General features: G+C 38.0%; 2 protein-coding genes across 5 annotated transcripts in view; both read right to left on the bottom strand.

Annotated features, from left to right (window-relative positions):
- The window catches only part of LOC112589431 (zinc finger protein 62-like), a 24,313-nt gene extending 12,142 nt beyond the window's left edge, over positions 1–12,171 (bottom strand). For 2 of the 3 annotated variants that reach the window (XM_025302625.1, XM_025302627.1), the window contains exons 1-10: positions 11,634–12,171; positions 11,273–11,539; positions 10,920–11,183; positions 10,649–10,828; positions 10,298–10,480; positions 3,780–3,962; positions 3,429–3,611; positions 3,079–3,261; positions 2,729–2,911; positions 2,379–2,561 (exon numbers count right to left, since the gene is read on the bottom strand). In XM_025302625.1, the coding sequence (XP_025158410.1) occupies positions 2,379–2,561; positions 2,729–2,911; positions 3,079–3,261; positions 3,429–3,611; positions 3,780–3,962; positions 10,298–10,480; positions 10,649–10,828; positions 10,920–11,183; positions 11,273–11,539; positions 11,634–11,759 (1,935 nt within the window). In that variant the 5' untranslated portion in view covers positions 11,760–12,171. Of the gene's footprint in view, positions 1–2,378; positions 2,562–2,728; positions 2,912–3,078; positions 3,262–3,428; positions 3,612–3,779; positions 3,963–4,129; positions 4,310–4,400; positions 4,665–4,755; positions 5,023–5,116; positions 5,332–7,540; positions 7,819–8,316; positions 8,910–10,297; positions 10,481–10,648; positions 10,829–10,919; positions 11,184–11,272; positions 11,540–11,633 lie in introns of those variants that run through there. The other variant, XM_025302626.1, reaches the window with a different exon arrangement.
- LOC105188865 (zinc finger protein Xfin) lies at positions 786–18,992 on the bottom strand. Of its 2 annotated transcripts, XR_003113543.1 has the most exons (8): positions 18,452–18,992; positions 18,091–18,357; positions 17,733–17,999; positions 17,382–17,645; positions 17,106–17,285; positions 16,675–16,935; positions 15,702–16,584; positions 786–984 (listed from the first exon to the last, which is right to left on the bottom strand). XR_003113543.1 is itself a non-coding variant. In XM_025302629.1 (7 exons), exons 1-7 carry the CDS (start codon positions 18,575–18,577, stop codon positions 15,760–15,762), a joined length of 2,190 nt encoding a protein of 729 aa, XP_025158414.1. In that variant the 5' UTR covers positions 18,578–18,992; the 3' UTR covers positions 15,048–15,759. The 2 variants fall into 2 exon arrangements, 1 of the variants encoding a protein (XP_025158414.1); XM_025302629.1 differs by lacking the exon at positions 786–984 and having other exon boundaries at positions 15,048–16,584.

Below are 18,992 nucleotides of genomic sequence, written 5' to 3'. Positions count from 1 at the left end.
GACATGGGCTTAGGTTTCGATTAAGCTCAAGGATTGCACTAGTAGATCCATTCCTTTTGTATGTATAGTTATACGTATTGTACAATAAATAAAACATTTTGCGCACGTGTATAAGAAGATAGAAAATGTAGAACTATTGCGAATATATGTCCAGGAACAAAACCACAATTCAAAAAGGGCAAAATATAATTCTACAAAGAAATTCCCTCTCGAATATTTTCTAAACGCGGATATCTTATGTGCGTGTGCACGCATGAGCCATATGTGCGTTTCAAGATGTAAGTTTGAGCGAGTGTGTGGAAGCTGAAGCATAAACTGTTTCACCACTGTTTTTATGCTTTTTATACGCTTAATTCGACAGCCTGTTTATCGCTTGTCCATCTAGAAGTTTTGCAATAATGCTTCAATATCTACTGACATTATTCGATCGGAAGTTATTCCGAACATTTTTCTCCCTCTTTCCATATAACTGCGTAAAAACTGCGAATGGACAAATGCCATGCCGTAAAGCTTGCAGAAGTAGGATCGTTGGCCCGTGATACAACGAATGAATTCCGCATTCTGCCCTTCGTACTAAATATCTTATTGTAAACAGAACAAGTAATTGTCCTGTCAACATACATCAGTAAACGATTAAATAAACTTTACCTGTGTATGATATTACCACAGATGGTACAGGCTATTTTTGAATTTTTTGCACATCCGTGTATCTTTTATAAAAAACTAGAGTTAGCATGATTATATTTTCGTCATTATTAAGAGTCATATGATTATATTTTACGTTTTTCTTCTGTTCCTATTCAAGTTTGAATTTCTTGTAACAGCTTTTATTAATAAATACGTAGTGGTAATTGTACACGTGCTTTCGTCCAATGTGATATTGCAAGTCCTGTTTTTTGTTAGATGTGTAATTGCAGTCGCTGCAGTCAGTCCTTCTATGGTCCTCTCAGAGATGATGTTTCAACTCTTTCTTTCTATCAAAACCTTAATCACATTTTTGGGTTTATTCCTTATTCTGGATTGTTTGATTCTTGAGTCATTCTCGAAGGACGGCTCCGCGTTCGTACTTCCGCTTTTCTTTTGATTATTATGATGACACGTTGCATGTGTTGTGTTAGATCACATTGAACTTTGCCCTCCCAGTTACAGTTGGGCACACTACACACGTAGTCGTAATTGTCCTCGTGCATTCGTTTATTATGCTTTTTATAGCTTTGCCTGTTATTAGTTGCATAGCTGCAATGGATGCAGTTGAATATCGTTCGACGGCCGTGTCTTTTATTAAGTGATCTATCAGCTCTTTCTGAAAACGAAACCTTCGGTTGCAGACTGGGCATAGTACAGGTTTTTTTGCGTACTTTTCAACACTGCTATTTCTGGTGGAATGTTTGCCGCACGGATGACTCTCTGAAGACAGTTTCAGGTCCACAATATTGCTTTTCTCTTGTTCGTTAGAATGCTTATCACGCATGTGTTTCTGCAGACCTGTTCGTGTCTTGTACGCCCGTTCACAGCCGGGTTCAGTACACGGGTAGTCGTAATTGTCTTCATGCATTGCTTTCCAATGACGATGATAAATATAGTAGAAGTGGGTTTTGTAGTTGCATTGGCTACAATTGAATTTTGCCTGAATTCCATGGACTTCTGCTAGGTGATGCATCAACTTTTGGTTGCCAGAGTGCTCTTGATTACAAACTTGACATTTCCAATCTAATTTGTACTTTTTTTTGTTATTATTTATGCTGGTATATTTGGCGCAGGGCTCACTCTCGCGAGACGGTCCCGGCTCTGAACTATTACTTTCCTTCTGGACATTAGGATAAACGCGTCGTACGTGGTCCTTCAGATTTTTCTGTAAATTATAAACAAAATTGTACTCTTACTAAGAACACATATAATCGTTCTTGCGCTTTCGTATAATGTATAATATTTTTGCAGAGTTACTACATCATTGGTTTCGTAGGCGCGATGTTCACAATGGGGCATTAAACGTTGGTGGACATTCTTGTAGTGATTTGTCAAAGTTAACGTTCTATAAAACCTCTGGTTGCAAACAGTACATTCGTAAGGCATATTGTTTTCACTGCAGCTGTTTCTGCTGGAATGTTTGCCATACGTATCACTCTCCCAAGACGGTCCCGGCTCCGCACTATTATCTTCTTCCTGGATGTTTGGATGAACACATTGTAACTGGCTCTCCACATGCTCCTGCAGGTTATAAAGAAATATATAGTCTTACTGAGAACACATATAACCATTGCGTTTTCCTATAATGAATAATATTTTAGCAAGATTATTTCATTGTTGGTTTGGTAGTTGCAATATTCAGATTGATGCATTAAATATTTGTGGTCCTGCATTAAGTGATTCGTCGTCACCTCATTAATTTCACGGAACTTTTGGTTGCACACATCATATTCGTGAAGCATGTTTTCAATGCAGCTGTTTGTCTTAGAATGTTTGACGCCCGGGACACTCTCCCAAGACGGTCCCGGCTCTGCACTATTATTTTCTTCCTGGATGTTAGGATGAACACATTGTACCTGGCTCTTCAGATGCTCCTGCAGATTACAAAGAAAGTTATAGTCTTACTGAGAACACATAAAACCATTATGTTTTCCTATAATGTATAATATTTTAGCAGAGTTATTTCATTGTTTGTTGGGTAGTTGCAATATTCAGATTGATGAATTAAATATTTGTGGTCCTGCATTAAGTGATTCGTCACCTCATTAATTTCACGGAACTTTTGGTTGCAAACATCATATTCGTGAAGCATGTTTTCAATGCAGCTGTTTGTCTTAGAATGTTTGACGCCCGGGACACTCTCCCAAGACGGTCCCGGCTCTGCACTATTATTTTCTTCCTGGATGTTAGGATGAACACATTGTACCTGGCTCTTCAGATGCTCCTGCAGATTACAAAGAAAGTTATAGTCTTACTGAGAACACATAAAACCATTGCGTTTTCCTATAATGTATAATATTTTAGCAGAGTTGTTTCATTGTTTGTTGGGTAGTTGCAATATTCAGATTGATGAATTAAATACTTGTGGTCCTGCATTAAGTGATTCGTCACCTCATTAATTTCACGGAACTTTTGGTTGCAAACATCATATTCGTGAAGCATGTTTTCAATGCAGCTGCTTGTCTTAGAATGTTTGACGCCCGGGACACTCTCCCAAGACGGTCCCGGCTCTGCACTATTATTTTCTTCCTGGATGTTAGGATGAACACATTGTACCTGGCTCTTCAGATGCTCCTGCAGATTACAAAGAAAGTTATAGTCTTACTGAGAACACATAAAACCATTGCGTTTTCCTATAATGTATAATATTTTAGCAGAGTTATTTCATTGTTTGTTGGGTAGTTGCAATATTCAGATTGATGAATTAAATACTTGTGGTCCTGCATTAAGTGATTCGTCACCTCATTAATTTCACGGAACTTTTGGTTGCAAACATCATATTCGTGAAGCATGTTTTCAATGCAGCTGTTTGTCTTAGAATGTTTGACGCCCGGGACACTCTCCCAAGACGGTCCCGGCTCTGCACTATTATTTTCTTCCTGGATGTTAAGATGAACACATTGTACCTGGCTCTTCAGATGCTCCTGCAGATTACAAAGAAAGTTACAGTCTTACTGAGAACACATAAAACCATTGCGTTTTCCTATAATGTATAATATTTTAGCAGTTATTTCATTGTTGGTTTGGTAGTTGCAATATTCAGATTGATGCATTAAATATTTGTGGTCCTTCATTAAGTGATTCGTCGTCACCTCATTAATTTCACGGAACATTTGGTTGCAAACATCATATTCGTGAAGCATGTTTTCAATGCAGCTGTTTGTCTTAGAATGTTTGACGCCCGGGACACTCTCCCAAGACGGTCCCGGCTCTGCACTATTATTTTCTTCCTGGATGTTAGGATGAACACATTGTACCTGGCTCTTCAGATGCTCCTGCAGATTACAAAGAAAGTTATAGTCTTACTGAGAACACATAAAACTGTTGCGTTTTCCTATAATGTATAATATTTTAGCAGAGTTATTTCATTGTTTGTTGGGTAGTTGCAATATTCAGATTGATGAATTAAATACTTGTGGTCCTGCATTAAGTGATTCGTCACCTCATTAATTTGGCGGAACTTTTGGTTGCAAACATCATATTCGTGAAGCATGTTTTCAATGCAGCTGTTTTCCCTGGAATGTTTGACGCCCGGGTCATTCTCCAAAGACGGTTCCGGGTCTATAATAATGCTTTCTTCTTGGTTGTTAGAATGATCACGTATGTGGCTCTTCATATCTTCCTGCAGATTATAAAAAAGTTATATCCTTACTGAGAACACATATAACGGTCTTTGCATTTTGGTACAATGTATAATATTTCCGCAGATTTACTTCATCGTTAGTTCCGTATATGCAATGTTCACATTGGTACATTAAACGTCGGTGGGCATTCTTGTAGTGATATATTAATCCATATCTTTTATGAAACCTTTGGTCACACACATCACATTCGTAAGGCCTATTGTTTTCAATGCAACTATTTCTGTTAGAATGTTTGCCGCACTGATCATCCTCCCAAGAAGGCCCCGGCTTCGCACTATTAGTTACCTCCTGGATGTTTGGATGAACACATCGTATGTGGCTCATCAGATGTTTCTGCACATTGTAAAGAAAATTACGGCTTTATTGAGGGCACATGTAACCGTCTTTGCGTTTTGTACAATGTTTAACACTTTTGCAGATTTACCTCATCGTTGAATTCGTAGTTGCAATGATCGCATTGGTGCATTACACCTTTGTGTTTCTGCGTTAAGTGATTCGTCAACTCATTCTCTGTACAAAACTTTTGGTTGTAATCGTCATATTCGTAAAGTATATTTTTGCGCTCTTGAATGCCGCTGCTTGTGCTGGAATGTTTGCCATACGTGTTACTGCTTAAAAATGGTTCCGGGCCTATAATATTACTTTCTTCTTGTTTTTGTGAATGAATACGTATATGGCTTTCCAGTTTTTTCTGCACATTATAAACAAAGTTACAGTCTTACTATGGACTAGCGACATGTATAATTGTCTTTACGCTTTAGCATAATATACTTTTACAAGATTACCTCATCGTTGGTTTTATTGTTGCCATGGTCCCATACTTTTATCCAACATTCTTTGTCCTCAATGAGGTGCTTTGTGAAATTCATCTGACTGAACCTTTGTCCGCAGGAAATACATTCGTAGGACATATCCACTTTTTATGCTACTCCCTTTTTTTAACGTTTGCCGCACGGATCGCTCTTCAAAGTTGTTCCGTTTTCTTTCTATCGATTCTCTCCTAATGGAGATTTTGACTTTTAAAACTTGCTCGGCGCAATAATCTGTTTGTATAACTACACCGCTCAACTTTATTTTTCTTCGTGATTCGACTTATTATTAGTACCTCTGAAAGATTTTATGTGCACTTTGTAAGATCGACGAACGACTATTTGAAATTATTAGTAGCTGTGATATTCACAGTATCCAAAAGCGAGATATCAGACAAACAGAAAAGGTCGCGTCAGCTACAATCGGCTGCGAAACAGTTTGAACACTTTCTTCAAGAGGGAAACATATGAAGTAACCGTCGCGAGTCACCAATCATAAACTTACGCGCGGTGATCGGTTATGATAAGAATTAAACTCTTACACAGTTGTTAAGCAAGTGCTGTCTGAGCGAAGAACGATCCGAAGACAATCTTCGGAAAGAGCTGTTTACGTTGTTCACAAAGGCGGAATAATCAAACGAAATATAACTGTCTTATGTATTGCTACCTTGTATATATTGTGATATGTTTTGATACATACTATATGTCGTTACATATTTTTTTATATCGCATATTTTTATATACTTATATATATTTATATACTGTTGTATTTTTAATTTTATGTACAGTACCGACCAAAAATATATCACTTTTAGGATGTTTTAGCATAACTTTCTTTGTAGTAAAGAAATTAGATTCATTTTTGCAACAGGTAGCTGTTATTATATATACTTTGTTCGTAATGTATGAGAAAATTTGGCAACATATATTATGATATTCAAAACACTATATTAATTGTCCCAAAATCGTGGATCACCTTTGTTTATATGTTATGGTTATGTATTTTGTCGTTAATTCAGCCCAGCTGTAAACATTAGTTAAGTAGTATCTTAGAAGATGTACGAACGACAATGAAAATTTATCATAGAGAGTCGCAAACAAAGGCATGGAGAAATCTCCCGGCAGTTAGGCTTCTCCAAATCAGCGATGATCAAGTTGCTTAAGAGCGTTTAAAGCTTCAGGAAGGTTTTGTTATAATAAGAAAACACACGGCCAACCTCATTGTACTCTTTCTCTCGGTGATCGTCACATTTTGCGTATATCTCGCAACAATCTACATGTGACGGGCCTGGACATTACTAAAGAAATATTGAATCCAGAACAGTCAAATTCATCTGTACATAACATATAAGAAGATCAAAAATGTCGATTACTTGCCAGAACGTGGCTCGATAGGCAAAGTGATGCCGAATATGGAAAAAAAATTGTGTATTTGTTTAAGCGGAACCCGACCTTAACATTGCGACAAGGAGCAGCAAAATTAAAACAGAAGGGTATAGAAGTATCACATACAACTATACGTACCCATCTCTTTGCGCATAACCTCAAACATCGAAGCACAATGAAAAAACCACTATTGGGCGAGAAAGATGTGACGAATAGACTCGCTTGGGCAAAAGAGAATTTGGATCGAGATTGGAACAACGTGATCTTTACGGACGAAGCTTCTGTTTGGGGATATACTGCCATCCGACGTTCCTGGTCAACCTTGACCAATAAATTAATACAACGGACTGTTAAACACCCTTTAAAAGTTCATCTTTGGGGCTGCTTTTTGAAACAGGCTTTTGGAGCATTACATCTGTTTACATACAATTTAAATGCTCCGAAAATGCTTAAAATTTATAAGGAGTGTTTGTTGCCGACTGCTGAACGATGCTTCATAAAAAAAACGAGGACTGGATCTTACAGGAAGACAACGACCCAAAACACCGGAGCAAGCTTTGCGTCGAGTGGAAAGAGCAGTCTGGCATTGTCACACATGATTGGCCATCGCAGTCGCCAGATGCAAATCCCATTGAAAATGTGTGGGCATATCTCAAGCACAAGCTTCGAGGAAAAAGAGTGTGCACTTTGAAGCAGCTGACACGACAAAATTCGTCTCATTTGGAGGTCTTTACCGAACGAATACGCAGTCAACTTAGTGGAAAGTATGCCTCGGAGATTCCAGGCAATTACCAAAGCCGGTGGTGACTGGACTCATTATTAATGGTATAGCATTTTTCTTCTCATGGAGTACAACAAATACATGTACTTAAAAATCATTAAAAATAAATTTTTCTACACATTAACCCGTACACGCTCTTATTTTGCAGACTGTATTTCTTTATCTTTTTATAAAAAAGGTTTAATATCATGTTTCATTCAGCACGTAAATAATAATATATATCTATGACGTACCTCATATAGCCATCCTTCAATTCTTCCATATGTCTCGTTTTTGTAGTCTACACAGAAAATTATGAACATGTATGTGCACACATTCATGTGTACACACATCACGCACGGGAGAAGAAATACAAACTATTTTGAAAGCTGCGAATGTTAATGTTGAATCTTACTGGCCAGGGCTGTTGCCAAAGTTGTGGAAGGAACCGATGTTAAAGAACTGATTACCGATATTTGATCTGGTGTTGGTGCCGCGCCTGCAGGAGCTGAGCCTCCAGCTGTAGTAGCATCTGCCAACAGTCAAAAGCTTGTACCAACCAAGGAAGAGAAAAAAAGAAAGAACCGTAAGAAGAATCAAGCGATGAAATGGGCTTAGGTTTCGATTAAGCTCAAGGTTTGCACTACGTAGATCCATTTCTTTTGTATGTATAGTTATACGTATTGTACAATAAATAAAACATTTTGCGCACGTGTATAAGAAAGTATAGAAAATGTAGAACTATTGCGAATATATGTCTAGGGACAAAATCACAATTCAAAAAGGGCAAAAATATAATTCTACAAAGCAGTTCCCTCTCGAATATATTCTAAACACGGATATCTTATGTGTGTGTGCACGCATCAGCGCATATGTGCGTTTCAAGATGTAAGTTTGAGCGAGTGTGTTGAAGCTGAAGCATAAACTGTTTAATCACGGTTTTTTTATATTTTTTCTACGCTTAATTCGACAGCCTGTTTATCGCTTGTCCATCTAGAAGTTTTGCAATAATGCTTCAATATCTACTAACATTATTCGATCGGAAGTTACTCCGAACATTTTTCCTTCCTCTTTCTATATAACTGCATAAAAACTGCGAATGGACAAATGCCATGCCGTAAAGCTTGCAGAAGTAGGATCGTTGGCCCGTGATACAACGAATGAATTCCGCATTCTGCCCTTCGTACTAAATATCTTATTGCAAACAGAACAAGTAATTGTCCTGTCAACATACATCAGTAAACGATTAAATAAACTTTACCTGTGTATGATATTACCACAGATGGTACAGGCTATTTTTGAATTTTTCTGCACATCCGTGTATCTTTTATAAAAAACTAGAGTTAGCATGATTATATTTTCGTCATTATTAAGAGTCATTCGAATGATTATATTTTACGTTTTTCTTCTGTTCCTATTCAAGTTTGAATTTCTTGTAACAGCTTTTATTAATAAATACGTAGTGGTAATTGTACACGTGCTTTCGTGCAATGTGATATTGCAAGTCCTGTTTTTTGTTAAATGTATAATTGCTGTCGCTGCAGTCAGTCCTTCTATGGTCCTCTCAGAGATGATGTTTCAACTCTTTCTTTCTATCAAAGCCTTAATCACATTTTTGGGCTCTTTATTGCTGTTTATTCCTTATTCTGGATTCTTTGATTCTTGAGTCATTCTCGAAGGACGGCTCCGCGTTCGTACTTCCGCTTTTCTTTTGATTAATATGATGAACACGTTGCATGTGTCGTGTTAGATCATACTGAACTTTGCCCTCCCAGTTACAGTTGGGCACAGTACACATGTAGTCGTAATTGTCCTCGTGCAATCGTTTATTATGCCTTTCATAGCTTTGCCTGTTATTAGTTGCATAGCTGCAATGGATGCAGTTGAATATCGTTCGACGGCCGTGGTCTTTTATTAAGTGATCTATCAGCTCTTTCTGAAAACGAAACCTTCGGTTGCAGACTGGGCATAGTACAGGTTTTTTTGCGTACTTTTCAACACTGCTCTTTCTGGTGGAATGTTTGCCGCACGGATGACTCTCTGAAGACAGTTTCAGGTCCACAATATTGCTTTTCTCTTGTTCGTTAGAATGCTTATCACGCATGTGTTTCTGCAGACCTGTTCGTGTTTTGTACGCCCATTCACAGCCGGGTTCAGTACACGGGTAGTCGTAATTGTCTTCATGCATTGATTTCCAATGACTATGATAATGATAGTAGAAGTTGGTTTTGTAGTTGCATTGGCTACAATTGAATTTTGCCTGAATTCCATGGACTTCTGCTAGGTGATGCATCAACTTTTGGTTGTCAGAGTGCTCTTGATTACAAACTTGACATTTCCAATCTAATTTGTACTTTTGTTTGTTACTATTTATGCTGGTATATTTGGCGCAGGGCTCACTCTCGCGAGACGGTCCCGGCTCTGAACTATTACTTTCCTTCTGGACATTAGGATAAACGCGTCGTACGTGGTCCTTCAGATTTTTCTGTAAATTATAAACAAAATTGTACTCTTACTAAGAACACATATAATCGTTCTTGCGCTTTCGTATAATGTATAATATTTTTGCAGAGATACTACATCATTGGTTTCGTAGGCGCGATGTTCACAATGGGGCATTAAACGTTGGTGGACATTCTTGTAGTGATATGTCAATGTTAACGTTCTATAAAACCTCTGGTTGCAAACAGTACATTCGTAAGGCATATTGTTTTCACTGCAGCTGTTTCTGCTGGAATGTTTGCCATATGTATCACTCTCCCAAGACGGTCCCGGCTCCGCACTATTATCTTCTTCCTGGATGTTTGGATGAACACATTGTACCTGGCTCTCCAGATGCTCCTGCAGGTTATAAAGAAAGTTATAGTCTTACTGAGAACACATATAACCATTGCGTTTTCCTATAATGAATAATATTTTAGCAGAGTTATTTCATTGTTGGTTTGGTAGTTGCAATATTCAGATTGATGCATTAAATATTTGTGGTCCTGCATTAAGTGATTCGTCGTCACCTCATTAATTTCACGGAACATTTGGTTGCAAACATCATATTCGTGAAGCATGTTTTCAATGCAGCTGTTTGTCTTAGAATGTTTGACGCCCGGGACACTCTCCCAAGACGGTCCCGGCTCTGCACTATTATTTTCTTCCTGGATGTTAAGATGAACACATTGTACCTGGCTCTTCAGATGCTCCTGCAGATTACAAAGAAAGTTACAGTCTTACTGAGAACACATAAAACCATTGCGTTTTCCTATAATGTATAATATTTTAGCAGTTATTTCATTGTTGGTTTGGTAGTTGCAATATTCAGATTGATGCATTAAATATTTGTGGTCCTTCATTAAGTGATTCGTCGTCACCTCATTAATTTCACGGAACATTTGGTTGCAAACATCATATTCGTGAAGCATGTTTTCAATGCAGCTGTTTGTCTTAGAATGTTTGACGCCCTGGTCATTCTCCAAAGACGGTTCCGGGTCTATAATAATGCTTTCTCCTTGGTTGTTAGAATGATCACGTATGTGGCTCTTCATATCTTCCTGCAGATTATAAAAAGGTTATATCCTTACTGAGAACACATATAACGGTCTTTGCATTTTGGTACAATGTATAATATTTCCGCAGATTTACTTCATCGTTAGTTCCGTATATGCAATGTTCACATTGGTACATTAAACGTCGGTGGGCATTCTTGTAGTGATATATTAATCCATATCTTTTATGAAACCTTTGGTTACACACATCACATTCGTAAGGCCTATTGTTTTCAATGCAACTATTTCTGTTAGAATGTTTGCCGCACTGATCATCCTCCCAAGAAGGCCCCGGCTTCGCACTATTAGTTACCTCCTGGATGTTTGGATGATCACATCGTATGTGGCTCATCAGATGTTTCTGCAGATTGTAAAGAAAATTACGGCTTTATTGAGGGCACATGTAACCGTCTTCGTTTTGTACAATGTTTAACACTTTTGCAGATTTACCTCATCGTTGAATTCGTTGTTGCAATGATCGCATTGGTGCATTACACCTTTGTGTTTCTGCGTTAAGTGATTCGTCAACTCATTCTCTCTACAAAACTTTTGGTTGTAATCGTCATATTCGTAAAGTATATTTTTGCGCTCTTGAATGCCGCTGCTTGTGCTGGAATGTATGCCATACGTGTTACTGCTTAAAAATGGTTCCGAGCCTATAATATTACTTTCTTCTTGTTTTTGTGAATGAACACGTATATGGCTTTCCAGTTTTTTCTGCACATTATAAACAAAGTTACAGTCTTACTATGGACTAGCGACATGTATAATTGTCTTTACGCTTTAGTATAATATACTTTTACAAGATTACCTCATCGTTGGTTTTATTGTTGCCATGGTCCCATACTTTTATCCAACATTCTTTGTCCTCAATGAGGTGCTTTGTGAAATTCATCTGACTGAACCTTTGTCCGCAGGAAATACATTCGTAGGACATATCCACTTTTTAATGCTACTCCCTTTTTTTAACGTTTGCCGCACGGATCGCTCTTCAAAGTTGTTCCGTTTTCTCTCTATCGATTCTCTCCTAATGGAGATTTTGACTTCTAAAACTTGCTCGGCGCAATAATCTGTTTGTATAACTACACCGCTCAACTTTATTTTTCTTCGTGATTCGACTTATTATTAGTACCTTTGAAAGATTTTATGTGCACTTTGTAAGATCGACGAACGACTATTTGAAATTATTAGTAGCTGTGATATTCACAGAATCCAAAAGCGAGATATCAGACAAACAGAAAAGGTCGCGTCAGCTACAATCGGCTGCGAAACAGTTTGAACACTTTCTTCAAGAGGGAAACATATGAAGTAACCGTCGCGAGTCACCAATCATAAACTTACGCGCGGTGATCGGTTATGATAAGAATTAAACCCTTACACAGTTGTTAAGCAAGTGCTGTCTGAGCGAAGAACGATCCGAAGACAATCTTCGGAAAGAGCTGTTTACGTTGTTCACAAAGGCGGAATATTCAAACGAAATATAACTGTCTTATGTATTGCTACCTTGTATATATTGTGATATGTTTTGATACATACTATATGTCGTTACATATTTTTTATATCGCATATTTTATATACTTATATATATTTATATACTCTTGTATTTTTAATTTTATGTACAGTACCGACCAAAAATATATCACTTTTAGGATGTTTTAGCATAACTTTCTTTGTAGTAAAGAAATTAGATTCATTTTTGCAACAGGTAGCTGGTATCATATATACTTTGTGCGTAATGTATGAGAAAATTTGGCAACATATATTATGATATTCAAAACACTATATTAATTGTCCCAAAATCGTGGATCACCTTTGTTTATATGTTATGGTTATGTATTTTGTCGTTAATTCAGCCCAGCTGTAAACATTAGTTAAGTAGTATCTTAGAAGATGGACGAACGACAATGAAAATTTATCATAGAGAGTCGCAAACAAAGGCATGGAGAAATCTCCCGGCAGTTAGGCTTCTCCAAATCAGCGATGATCAAGTTGCTTAAGAGCGTTTAAAGCTTCAGGAAGGTTTTGTTATAATAAGAAAACACACGGCCAACCTCATTGTACTCTTTCTCTCGGTGATCGTCACATTTTGCATACATCTTGCAACAATCTACATGTGAAGGGCCTGGACATTACTAAAGAAATATTGAATCCAGAACAGTCAAATTCATCTGTACATAACATACAGTCTGTAAAGTAAAGTAAGATCGTGTACGGCATAAATGGCAGTTGGCTTGAAATATCGTCCTAGTATTTTGTGAACCGATAGATGAAATCTTTGTCGTGAACGCTTTGTCACAAAAGATTGAGTTGGCGTCGAACTCTAACCTAAGAAACACGTTAACCGCCATGAGTGCCGCATACGCATCGCACTACGAGGCTGTGTTCCTTTGTCCCCACCGCAAAGGACTAAAAATTTCATATACAATAGCTGCTAAATACATGGGAAAGACAAAATCGTTCGTCGCTAAGTGTGTTCTGCAATGTGAGAAGATCAAAAATGTCGATGACTTGCCAGAACGTGGCTCGATAGGCAAAGTGATGCCGAATATGCCGAAAAAAATTGTGAATTTGTTTAAGCGGAACCCGACATTAACATTGCAACAAGGAGCAGCAAAATTAAAACAGAAGGGTATAGAAGTATCACATACAACTATACGAATCCATCTCCTTGCGCATAACCTCAAACATCGAAGCACAATGAAGAAACCACTGTTAGGCGAGAAATGTGTGACGAATAGACTCGCTTGGGCAAAAGAGAATTTGGATCGAGATTGGAACAACGTGATCTTTATGGACGAAGCTTCTGTTTGGGGATATACTGCCATCCGACGCTCCTGGTCAACCTTGACCAATAAATTAATACAACGGACTGTTAAACACCCTTTAAAAGTTCATCTTTGGGGCTGCTTTTTGAAACAGGCTTTTGGAACATTACATCTGTTTACATAGAATTTAAATGCTCCGAAAATGCTTAAAATTTATAAGAAGTGTTTGTTGCCGACTGCTGAACGACGCTTCATAAAAAAAAACGAGGACTGGACCTTACAGGAAGCCAACGACCCAAAACACCGGAGCAAGCTTTGCGCCGAATGGAAAGAGCAGTCTGGCATCGTCACACATGATGGCCATCGCAGTCGCCACATGCAAATCCCATTGAAAATGTGTGGACATATCTCAAGCACGAGCTTCGAGGAAAAAGAGTGTGCACTTTGAAGCAGTTGACACGACAAAATTCGTCTCATTTGGAGGTCTTTACCGAACGAATACGTAGTCAACTTAGTGGAAAGTATGCCTCAGAGATGCCAGGCAATTACCAAAGCCGGTGGTGACTGGACTCATTATTAATGGTATAGCATTTTTCTTTTCATGGAGTACAACAAATCCATGTACTTAAAAATCATTAAAAATAAATTTTTCTACACATTCACTCGTGCAGGCTCTTACTTGCAGACTCTATTTCTTTACCTTGTTATAAAAAAAGTTTTATATGTTTCATTTAGCACATAAATAATAAAATATATATCTATGACGTACCTCATATAGCCATCCTTCAATTCTTCCATATGTCTCGTTTTTGTAGTCTACACAGAAAATTATGAACATGTATGTGCACACATCATGTGTACACACATCACGCACGCGAGAAGAAATACAAACTTTTTTGAAAGCTGCGAATGTTAATGTTGAATCTTACTGGCCAAAGCTGTTGCCAAAGTTTTGGAAGGAACCGATGTTAAAGAACTGATTACCGATATTTGATCTGGTGTTGGTGCCGCGCCTGCAGGAGCTGAGCCTCCATCTGCAGTAGCACCTGCCAACAGCCAAAAGCTGCACCAACCAAGGAAGAGAAAAAAAAGAAAGAACCGGAAGAGGAATAAGACGATGACATGGGCTTAGGTTTCGTGTTAAGCTCAAGGATTGCACTATGTAGATCCATTCCTTTTATATGTATAGTTATACGTATTGTACAATAAATAAAACATTTTGCGCACGTGTATAAGGAAGAATAGAAAATGTAGAACTATTGCGAATATATGTCCAGGAACAAAACCACAATTCAAAAAGGGCAAATATATAATTCTACAAAGAAATTCCCTCTCGAATATTTCTAAACGCGGATATCTTATATGCGTGTGCACGCATCAGCACATATGTACGTTTCAAGATGTAAGTATGAGCGAGTGTGTGGAAGCTGAAGCATAGACTGTTTCATCACGGTTTTTTATACTTTTTCTACGCTTAATTCGACAGCCTGTTTATAGCTTGTCCATCTAGAAGTTTTGCAATAATGCTTCAATATCTACTAACATTATTCGATCGGAAGTTACTCCGAACATTTTTCCTTCCTCTTTCTATATAACTGCATAAAAACTGCGAATGGACAAATGCCATGACGTAAAGCTTGCAGAAGTAGAATCGTTGGCCCGTGATACAACGAATGAATTCCGCATTCTGCCCTTCGTACTAAATATCTTATTGCAAACAGAACAAGTAATTGTCCTGTCAACATATATCAGTAAACGATTAAATAAACTTTACCTGTTTATGATATTGCCACAGATGATACAGGCTATTTTCGAATTTTTCTGCACATCCGTGTATCTTTTATAAAAAACTAGAGTTAGCATGATTATATTTTCGTCATTATTAAGAGTCATTCGAATGATTATATTTTACGGTTTTCTTCTGTTCCTATTCAAGTTTGAACTTCTTGTAACAGCTTTTATTAATAAATACGTAGTGGTAATTGTACACGTGCTTTCGTCCAATGTGATATTGCAAGTCCTGTTTTTTGTTAGATGTGTAATTGCAGTCGCTGCAGTCAGTTCTTCTATGGCCCTCTCAGAGATGATGTTTCAACTCTTTCTTTCTATCAAACCTGAATCACATTTTTGGGCTCTTTATTGCTGTTTATTTCTTATTCTGGATTGTTTGATTCATGAGTCATTCTCCAAGGACGGCTCCGCGTTCGTACTTCCGCTTTTCTTTTGATTATTATGATGAACACTTTGCATGTGTAGTCTTAGATCATACTGAAATTTGCCCTTCCAGTTGCAGTTGGGCACAGCACACACGTAGTCGTAATTGTCTTCGTGCTTTCGTTTATTATGCCTTTCATAGCTGTGCCTGTGATTAGTTTCATAGCTGCAATGGCTGCAGTTGTATACCGTTCGACGGCCGTGGTCTTTTATTAAGTGATCTATCAGCTCTTTCTGAGAACGAAACCTTCGGTTGCAGACTGGGCATAGTGCAGGTTTTCTTCCATACTTTTCAACACTTCTCTTTCTGGTGGAATGTTTGCCGCACGGATGACTCTCTGAAGACAGTTTCAGGTCCACAATATTGCTTTTCTCTTGTTCGTTAGAATGCCTAACATGCATGTGTCTCCACAGACCTGTTCGTGTTTTGTACGCCCGTTCACAGCCTGGTTCAGTACACGGGTAGTCGTAATTGTCTTCATGCATTGTTTTCCAATGACGATAATAAAGATAGTGTAAGTTGGTTTTGTATTTGCATTGGCTACAATTGAATTTTGCCTGAATTCCATGGACTTCTGCTAGGTGATGTAGCAACATTTGGTTGCCAGAGAGCTCTTGATTACAAACTTGACATTTCCAATCTAATTTGTACTTTCTTTTGTTACTATTTATGCTGGTATATTTGGCGCAGGGCTCACTCTCGCGAGACGGTCCCGGCTCTGAACTATTACTTTCGTTCTGGACATTAGGATAAACGCGTCGTACGTGGTCCTTCAGATTTTTCTGTAAATTATAAACAAAATTGTACTCTTACTAAGAACACATATAACGTTCTTGCGCTTTCGTATAATGTATATATTTTTGCAGAGTTACATCATTGGTTTCGTAGGCGCGATGTTCACAATGGGGCATTAAACGTTGGTGGACATTCTTGTAGTGATATGTCAATGTTAACGTTCTATAAAACCTCTGGTTGCAAACAGTACATTCGTAAGGCATATTGTTTTCACTGCAGCTGTTTCTGCTGGAATGTTTGCCATACGTATCACTCTCCCAAGACGGTCCCGGCTCCGCACTATTATCTTCTTCCTGGATGTTTGGATGAACACATTGTACCTGGCTCTCCACATGCTCCTGCAGGTTATAAAGAAATTTATAGTCTTACTGAGAACACATATAACCATTGCGTTTTCCTATAATGAATAATATTTTAGCAAGATTATTTCATTGTTGGTTTGGTAGTTGCAATATTCAGATTGATGCATTAAATACTTGTGGTCCTGCATTAAGTGATTCGTCGTCACCTCATTAATTTTGCGGAACTTTTGGTTGCAAACATCATATTCGTGAGGTATGTTTTCAATGCAGCTGTGTTTCCTGGAATGTTTGACGCCCGAGTCACTCTTCAAAGACGGTTCCGTGTCTGTAATAATGCTTTCTTCTTGGTTGTTAGAATGATCACGTATGTGGCTCTTCATATCTTCCTGCAGATTATAAAAAGGTTATATCCTTACTGAGAACACATATAACCGTCTTTGCATTTTGGTACAATGTATATGGTAACATTTCCGCAGATTTACTTCATCGTTAGTTCCGTATATGCAATGTTCACATTGGTACATTAAACGTCGGTGGGCATTCTTGTAGTGATATATTAATTCATATCTTTTATGAAACCTTTGGTCACAAACATCACATTCGTAGGGCATATTGTTTTCTATGCAGCTGTTTGTGCTGGAATGTTTGCCACAGGGATCACTTTCCCAAGATGGTCCCTGCTCCCCACGATTACTTTCCTTCTGGACGTTAGAATGATAAAATTGCATGTGGCTTTTCAGATCCTCCTACAAATTATACACAAAGTTACAGACTTACTGACAATACATGTAACCGTCCATGTGTTTTCGTACAATGTATTTTTGCAGAGTTACCTCATTGTTGGTTTCGTAGGCGCAATGTTCACATTGATGCATCAAACGTTGGTGGACATTTTTGTAATGATATATCAATTCTAACTTTCTATGAAACCTCTGGTGGCAAACTTTATACGATTCGTAAGGCCTGTTGTTTTCAATGCAACTATTTCTGTTAGAATGTTTGCCGTACTGACCATCCTCCCAAGAAGGTCCCGGCTGCGCACTGTTAGTTTCCTCCTGGATGTTAGGATGAACATATCGTATGTGGCTCATCAGATGTTTCTGCAGATTATAAAGGAAATTACGGATTTACTGAAGACACATGTATCCGTCTTTGAGTTTTGTACAATGTTTAACACTTTTGCAGATTTACCTCATCCTTGAATTCGTAGTTGCAATGTTCGCATTGGTGCATTACACCTTTGTGTTTCTGCGTTAAGTGATTCGTCAACTCATTCTTTCTACAAAACTTTTGGTTGTAATCATCATATTCGTAAAGTATATTTTTGCGCTCTTGAATGCCGCTGCTTGTGCTGGGATATATGCCATACGTGTTACTGCTTAAAAATGGTTCCGGGCCTATAATATTACATTCTTCTTGTTTTTGTGAATGAACATGTACATCGCTTTCCAGTTTTTTCTGCACATTATGAACAAAGTTACAGCCTTACTATGGACTAACGACATGTATAATTGTCTTTACGCTTTAGTATAATATACTTTTACAAGATTACCTCATCGTTGGTTTTGTAGTTGCCATGGTCCCATACTTTTATCCAACATTCTTCGTCCTCAATGAGGTGCTTTGTGAAATTCATCTGAATGAACCTTTTTCCGCAGGAAATACATTCGTAGGACATATCCACTTTTTAATGCTACTCCCTTTTTTAACGTTTGCCGCACGGATCGCTCTTCAAAGTTGTTCCGTTTTCTCTCTATCGATTCTCTCCTAATGGAGATTTTGACTTTTAAAACTTGCTCGGCGCAATAATCTGTTTGTATAACTGCACCGCTCAACTTTATTTTTCTTCGTGATTCGACTTATTATTAGTACCTCTGAAAGATTTTATGTGCACTTTGTAAGATCGACGAACGACTATTTGAAATTATTAGTAGCTGTGATATTCACAGTATCCAAAAGCGAGATATCAGACAAACAGAAAAGGTCGCGTCAGCTACAATCGGCTGCGAAACAGTTTGAACACTTTCTTCAAAAGGGAAGCATATGAAGTAACCGTCGCGAGTCACCAATCATAAACTTACGCGCGGTGATCG

Source organism: Harpegnathos saltator, unplaced genomic scaffold, assembly GCF_003227715.2.
Source record: "Harpegnathos saltator strain DR-91 unplaced genomic scaffold, Hsal_v8.6 scaffold507, whole genome shotgun sequence".
Classification (NCBI taxonomy): Eukaryota; Metazoa; Arthropoda; class Insecta; order Hymenoptera; family Formicidae; genus Harpegnathos; species Harpegnathos saltator.
Note: the sequence above shows the minus strand (reverse complement) of the source record. Positions and strands in the feature narration are given on the sequence as shown.

Excerpts from the sequence above, each read along its gene's own strand:
- LOC105188865 (XM_025302629.1), bottom strand. The coding sequence starts at position 18,577 with ATGTCCTACGAATGTATTTCCTGCGGAAAAAGGTTCATTCAGATGAAT. Across the intron at positions 18,000-18,090 it reads ACTACGAATTCAAGGATGAG|AAACATCTGATGAGCCACAT; the intron begins GTAAATCTGCAA and ends TATAATCTGCAG. Across the intron at positions 16,936-17,105 it reads AGTTCCGCAAAATTAATGAG|GAGCATGTGGAGAGCCAGGT; the intron begins GTGACGACGAAT and ends TATAACCTGCAG.